Source organism: Eleutherodactylus coqui, chromosome 2, assembly GCF_035609145.1.
Source record: "Eleutherodactylus coqui strain aEleCoq1 chromosome 2, aEleCoq1.hap1, whole genome shotgun sequence".
NCBI lineage: Eukaryota > Metazoa > Chordata > Amphibia > Anura > Eleutherodactylidae > Eleutherodactylus > Eleutherodactylus coqui.
The window spans coordinates 152,679,021-152,686,496 of record NC_089838.1 but is presented as its reverse complement, the minus strand read 5'-3'; the positions used below and the strand labels follow the sequence as shown (position 1 = coordinate 152,686,496).

At 44.2% G+C, this 7,476-nt stretch overlaps 1 protein-coding gene across 2 annotated transcripts; it reads left to right on the top strand.

The window, feature by feature from the left end:
• Nucleotides 1–1,623: 1,623 nt before the first annotated feature.
• SMIM30 (small integral membrane protein 30) lies at nt 1,624–6,208 on the top strand. Of its 2 annotated transcripts, XM_066591785.1 has the most exons (3): nt 1,666–1,759; nt 3,017–3,138; nt 5,796–6,208. In XM_066591785.1, exon 3 carries the CDS (start codon nt 5,821–5,823, stop codon nt 6,004–6,006), a length of 186 nt encoding a protein of 61 aa, XP_066447882.1. In that variant the 5' UTR covers nt 1,666–1,759; nt 3,017–3,138; nt 5,796–5,820; the 3' UTR covers nt 6,007–6,208. The 2 variants fall into 2 exon arrangements, with proteins under 2 accessions (XP_066447881.1, XP_066447882.1); XM_066591784.1 differs by lacking the exon at nt 3,017–3,138 and having other exon boundaries at nt 1,624–1,759.
• The last annotated feature ends 1,268 nt before the right edge of the window (nt 6,209–7,476 follow it).

Sequence of the window (7,476 nt, the reverse complement as noted above, 5' to 3'; positions counted from 1 at the left end):
GGCTTGTGTCCACAGGTGTATGCGTAAAACAGCACAGGTCTCCCACACAGAGCCGACAGAGACCGCATATCAGCTGGGTATATACTGCACATGTCCGGGAATATGACGTCATGGCAGAGACATAACTAAAGGCTCAGGGGCCCTGGTGCAAAACTGTGCTACATAAAGCTGCAAAACAAATTTACATACATGAAAATAAGTTTGAAGCCCATTAGGCTAATTTCACATGGGTGAGTGTGATATCGGGTCATAAATTGCGGCCCGATATCACGCTCGCCAATATGCGAATTCGCTGTCCTTGGCTTGGTCCTGTATGCCCTCTCCCCCCCCCCCCCCCCCCCCGTGGTGAGATCGGGGGAATCGTGAAGGTGCCATGGCAGCCGGGGGCCTTCTGAAAGGCCCCATGGCTGTCTTGGCAGGCTGCCCATCAAGCCATTCCAGTGGGGTGGCTTAGTAGGCTTCCTGTCAGAGTGCAGTATGATGTAATACTATAGGATTACATCATACTGCAGTAGTGACCAAAGCATCACTGGTTGTTGTCCCCTCTGTGGACTAAAAGAAAGTGTAAAAATAAAAACAATAAAGTTTTATTATTATTGAAAAAAAAAGTAATAAAAGTTCAAAAAAACCTTTTGCCATATTTGCAATAATAGAATCTAAATAATAAGGCAAAAATATGTGTACGGTATCGCTGTGTCCGTAAAAGTCTGATCTATCAAAATAATACATTATTTACCCCACACGGTGAACGACGTCCGCAAAAAAAAAAGAACGCCAGAAATACGCTTTTTTGGTCATCCTATCTCCAAGAAAAAAAGTTATAAAAAAACAATCAAAAAATCATTTGTATTCAAATATGGTACCAACGGAAACGACAGGACGTACCGCACAAAATGAGCCCTCGCATAACTATGTCGACGGAAAAATAAAAAAGTTATTGTGCGCAGAAAATGAAGAGAGAAAATAATTTTTAAAAATTAAATATCTTTGAAAAAAATACAAATAGTACAGCAAAAAAAAAAAAACTATATAAATTTGGTATTGTAGTAATTGTACTGACCCATAGAATAAAGTTATCAGGTCATTTTTGTTGCAATTTGTGTGCCGTGGAAATAGAACGCACCAAAAGATGGTGGAATGTAGTTTTTTTTCCATTTCTCTCCACTTAGAATTTTTTTTAAAGTTTTTCAGTACATTATATGGTACAATAAATAGTACCATTGAAAAATACAACTCGTCCCGCAAAAAACAAGCCCTCATACAGCGACGTCGATGGATAAATAAAGGAGTTATGATTTTTTAAAAGGGAGGAGGAAAAAAAACAAAAATGGAAAAAAAAGCAAAAAAGCTCCGTCACTAAGGGGTTAAAAAAAACGAAAAAAAATAAATAGGAGAAGTATGCAAAAGTGTATTTTGGTACTTTTTACAATTTTTTTTTTTTTGTCCATGTATCTTCTTGTGTAAGTTGCAGAATGGCAGTCTATGAGATGGTAGTCCTGTGTATTACACAGTGGGAGTCAGCCCGACACAAGGGCCCCCAGCGGTGCCTACTGACGGCCGAGGACGCCACGTCCATGAACAAGCGCTAGCTTTATTATACATGACAATGAACGCTCCTCCAGCCGTAGACACAAAGCATCATGGGATTTGTAGTAGAAAGCACTTCCTTCTGCAATCTCTTCCTGAATTTGATGGGAGCAGCAACTGCTGTGCTTGTTGTGTGCGGCGGGAGAAGTTTCACTTGACTGATTGTCTGCAGGTAATTGTCCGCTGACCCCCCTGGGAGTGACAGAAGAAGTCTGTGCCCACCACTGCTGGGAGCACATGGGAGGGGGCTGCTGCTGCTGAGCCCACACCGGGGAGTCTCCTGTGCAGCAGGGCTGTCACTGACCGCAGGGTAATGTGTGCTCACCACCTGCTCTACTGTAGTTTACCTGTATGGGATCATCACCTGCTTGGAGGAAGTTAACTTTTGAAGGAGTCTTGTATGTATGTATGTATGCATGCGTATATATATATTATGCCGTCAATTCACAGTGACATCTGCATGTATAAGGGCTCCTTCACACTGCAGATCGCGATTTGGATGTGGGAAAATCATGGCAACATCACATCTTTTTTTTTTTTCCTACGATTTTTCTTTGAGCGTCAGCGCTGCTTTGTCTCGCAAAAACATCGCTGCCGCTTGTGATTTTGCTGTGGTTTTTTTTCGTTTTGTTTTGTATTTTTTTATAGCGCAAAAGTCAATAGGACTTTCTAATGTTAAAAATGCATTGCATGAAAATCGCAAGTTTGTGCTTTGCAATGTGACACAAAGGAGGCTCCTTGGGGAAACATGGGAGATTTTAAATATAAGCATACTGCTTTTTTTTCTTTTTCCCATTGCAAATGGGAATTATACCATTGAAAATAATTGGTTTCATAATTCTGTATGTTCACTCACTCTTGCATCGCACGGAAATTGCACGATTTTATGATAAGTGTGAAGGCGCCCCGTGTCAGCTTCCACACCTGCGTCAGGCGTTCTGGTTTCCTGTCCCAAAAGCAGAATCCCCTGGCCGGTTGTGATCTTGTCTTATGACAGAACCAAACAGGCCCCGCTGACTATAATGGGGTCCGTCTGGTTCCCACTCGGCCATCAGGCATTGTATCAGACACAAATACTTTGCGTGCAGCACTCTTTCTTCCAATGTTTTGTGACGGAACCTCCGAATGGAGGTTCTAGTGCAAATGAGAAGGCAGCCAAAGGCCACATTCACACAGGCGATGTTTCCCTCTGAGTTCTGTCCCATTCCGAGATGGATGGAACTCATTTATTTGAATGAGTGTCTGTTTTTTTTTCTCTGACCCATAGTCCAAGTTAGGGAACTTGCTGCATGTCGTATTTTGGTCTCGGTAATCTACACTGATGTCACCTGATGCGTCATTGAGGCCTGGTGACCCTATGAGCAGATTCTCTTTTTTTTTTTTTTTTTTATTTAATTCATTAATTTATTCATCTAAATGGGGCTTGCAGGAATCCAAAAAAGTGATAGAGGAGCAACGCCATACAGATGCAGAGAACAGGTATCCAGTAAATACGCTGCGTGTGAATATAACCCAACAACATGGAGTGAAGTGGAGTAAAGCCAGCTTCCTGTAAGCGGATTAAATAAGGCACAGTAATCGCACCATCAAATATGTTTTGTAAACACAAGAGTGATTACGTGATAGAAAGGCTAAAAACTAGGAGCACAACGCTACCATGAACTATGTAAATACATAGTCAACACAGGAACAGACAGGAGGATCACTGCTAACATTGCACAACAATAAAGGCCATTAGATATAACCATAGGAAATATACAGAAGTGCACAATAAAGCAGATACAACTAGCCCGAAAATAAATACATACAAAAGCTGCATACTAGAGATGATCTCTCTCGCGCGCGCCTTACTCGAAAAGACCAGTGCTCACTCGAGCATCAGCCTTAAACGAGCGTGCTCGCTCATCTATAATGCATACTCATGCACTGCACCCTGACCCATGTTTCACATATACCTCTGTGAATACAAACTAAGCGGTACCATTATTACTGTTTCCCTGAAAATAAGACCTACCCCGATAATAAGCCCTACCCAGATTTTTTTTTTTTAATTGGGATGGGGGGCTTAAAATATAAGCCCTAGCTACACTAATTGAAAAAAAACAATACTCACCTAGCAGGTGCCGTTTGGGTCCCTCCCACTGGGCCGTGGCGCTCCGGCAGGCTTCCGTGCAGTCATCAATGCTGACAGAGTATCTCGTTTGTGGGGGCTTGAATACCCCACCTTTTACTAAGCAATTGCTCTTGTGGGTTCAGGAGCGCTGCCTGAGGCAATCGCAGCCATTTATTGAATGACGACATTGAATGTCTGTGATTGGTTCAGGAGCACTGCCTCAGCCAATCAAAGCCGACGCTTGGTGAACCAATCAGAGCAATCGTTTGGAGGCGGGGTATTCAAGCCCCGTCACCAGCAAGAGATGCTCTGTCGGCATTGAGTTCCACACAGCAACCCAGCAGGAGGGACCCGAACGGCGCCTGCTAGGTGAGTATAAGACCCTGTGCCACTTTTGGGGCAAAAAGTAATATAAAATAGGGTCTTATTTTGGGGGGAAACATAGTACTATACACAAGCAAGATTTAGGATGTTGCACATAATGCCTAGGGGACCATTCACATGACCATGATTTCGGCTCGTATTACGTGCGTGATGCACGGATGCATGACGCGCTGTGAATGGAGTCAATGAAAGTACATGGACTTTCATTGACTCGTTCATATTAAAATGTAGATGTGTGAAAAAGATTGCAGCATGCCCTATTTCACCATGTACCATGCAGCATGAGCCCTATTCTTTGTATGGGTAAAAGATAAAAGTCCCACTGCGCATGACCGCATGCGTGAGATACTTTCACGCTTGGCGCCCTTCCTGCCATACGGGGCGACAGCCAGCTGACGAGCCCTCAGACCAGTAAAACACTGCATGATCCATGCAGCGGTTTACGCATACGGTAATGTACCTAAGGGTACCTCCACACTGAGCAGGTCTGTTATGGAAAATCTGCAGCATTTACAGTGCAGTCGCAGTAAAGCGGATGAGTTTTAAAAATCTCATCTAGATAAAAAATGCACACAAAGTATGTGCAGCTAGTGACCGTAAGCACAGACTTTAACTTGGCAGCATGTTGATTTATGCTCCGGAATTTTACAGCAGATCTCGCCCCTCTTAATGAGCGGAGTGAAATCTGATGTGAATCCATGGCAAATCTACTTGTAAGACTGTACATGGATTTTGCCATGAAATTGTAGCAAAGTCCGAAACCAAGTGGTTGTAGCCTTAGGGCTCATGTAGACGTGCGATTCAGTGTGCACAAAATCTCTTGCGCAACCTGCAGAGAGTAGAACTTGTTGATTTCAATAGGTTCCTCACATTCAGCATCTCTGCGCTACATTTTCGCTTGTGCCACCATATACGCGACATGTTCTATTTTTGTGTGCACCCCAATAGACTCCTATAGTGCCTTAGGTGCGCAAATGCACATCTCGTCCGCATGAAATTGCATAGTTCCGTGCACGATTTTGCGGTGTTAATTGATAACACTGGAGACCAATTGGGATGTCCAACCTGTTTAATTACGGTGCAGGTGTGTTCCGCACCGACGTGAACGGGCCTGGCATTGTAGAAGTAGAATGTGCGGATATGTGTGACGCTCCTTTCACAGCACAATCGCATCACACTCTCGCTAGCGTATGTACACCTACAGGAGCTCTAACAATGTTATTGTATGGTGGCCCTGTCAACGAACACCTTCCCTGCTCCAAGTGCTTGCTTGCTTACTGCAGTGTTTTGAATGCCGCGCTAATTGCGGTACAACACTCCCATTGATTTCAATGGGGCCTCCCAGACCTGCGCAAACGCAGCGTTTTCTAACACAGCAATTTTCTAGCGCTGTCTGCTGTATTTTGGCATGTTACTGTAACTGTACACTGGGCTTTACTACCATACCTATGCAGTAAGCGCATGTACTACACACATTTACAGGCGTGACCTACAGTACGTATCCAGCAGTGTGGCGCACACCTACGGCTGATACCGTACAGTTAAAATCATGTTCAAACAAAACCCTTCTATCTTGAAAGAAATCTTTACTAATAAGATATATAATATATGCTCTCGGCCTTTGCTTGCCTCGGAGATACAATTCTCATGTATCTGTTATTGTTGTTGCATATAGTAAATAACCTTATTTTTCATTCTTTCTTCTATACAGAAATAATCTTCCTATCCAGGACTAAATGGCTTTCTCTGGACCAGCGTGGAAGCTTCTATCTGTGTTTATATCACTAATTTCCCTGCTCCCCGGAGTGAAAGCAATGGATGAAGGGGATGCAATAGCAGTGCTGCTTGGAGCAATTATTGTGGGCATTGGATTTTGTGCTTGTTTGGGCTACTATGCTAGAAAGAGAGAAGGCCAGTACTAAGAATGGCTATTGGATCTTGAATTTATACAACTATTGTTTAGAAGGATATCTATATTTCATTTTTTATATAAAGTGCATATGAACTGCCAGTACACATAAAATGATAATCTTATTTCAATATGAATATTAAATGCCTTAAAAAATAGTATTTCATGGTGTATCTGACTTTTCTCCATATTATTAAACTAGAAGCCCAAATGTATTCGTAGTATTTTGCATCAATTTTTTTTTAAAGGGAAAGACCAAGAGTGAATCCCAAACACAGACACGTTATAATGGAAATATGTAGACTAGAGATGAGTGAGCATACTCGCTAAGGGCAATTGCTCGATTGAGCATTGCCCTTAGCGAGTACCTGCCCACTCGGGAGCAAAGATTCGGCTGCCGGCGGCGGGGGAGAGCGGGGAGGAACGGAGGTGAAATCTCTCTCTCTCTCCCTCTCTCCCCCCCCGCTCCTCCATGCTGACTGCCGCAACTCACCTCTCACCCGCGCCAGCAGCCGAACCTTTTCTCCCGAGCGGGGAGATACTCGCTAACCACAATGCTCGATCGAGCAAGTATGCTCGCTCATCTCTAATGTGTACCTTTTTTTCCTTTCTGCTTATGGTTTTGGCTTAAAAAATAGATGCAGCATATTGATAAAATATGCAGATGTGAAAAAGGCATAAGAAGTGAATTATGTGGCCTGTGTCAGGGCGGCCATACACTTTAGATATAGATCAGCCGAACCTGCCAATTTCAGTTGGACCGTCTGATCATCTAATGCTGGGGTCCCCAACTCCAGTCCTCAGGGACCACCAACAGGTCATGTTTTCAGGATATCCTATGGTAAGAACACCTGGCAATGTCTGAGGCACCGACAATAATTACATCACCTGTGCAATACTGAGGAAATCCTGAAAACATGACCTGTTGGCGGTCCCTGAGGACTGGAGTTGGGGAACACTGATCTAATGTGTATGGGGGCGTCTTGACCCTTGATGGCAGATATCCGGGGATAAAGGATCGGACCATTGGATTTTGATTGCCTGATCCTTTTGTTGCAGCAAAGTAAACTAATACCAGAGGTGTCTAGCCCAGCAACTTTCACATGCATGCTTAGCTGAGCATATGTGTGCATCAGGGTGCATTCAGACGACAGTATATCAGCTGGGTTTTCACGCCCAGCCGATATACAGCGTCCCTCTCTGCAGGGGGAGGAGGCTGGAAGAGACAAGAGCAGTGCTCTGAGCTCCCGCCCCCTCTGTGCCTTCTCTCCACCCCCCTGCACTATTTTCAATGAGGAGAGGTGGGATGGGGCGGAGCTAATTCCCAGAACTTAGCCCTGCCCCTGTTCCGCCTCCTCTCATTGCAAATAGTGCAGAGGGGCAGAGAGGGGGTTGGAGCTCAGAGCACTGCTGCCGGCTCTTCCAGCCTCCTCACCCTGCAGAGAGAGACGCCGTATATCGGCTCGGCGTGAAAACCCAGCCG

Coding starts and splice junctions, on each gene's coding strand:
- SMIM30 (XM_066591784.1), top strand. CDS start 5,821: ATGGCTTTCTCTGGACCAGCGTGGAAGCTTCTATCTGTGTTTATATCA.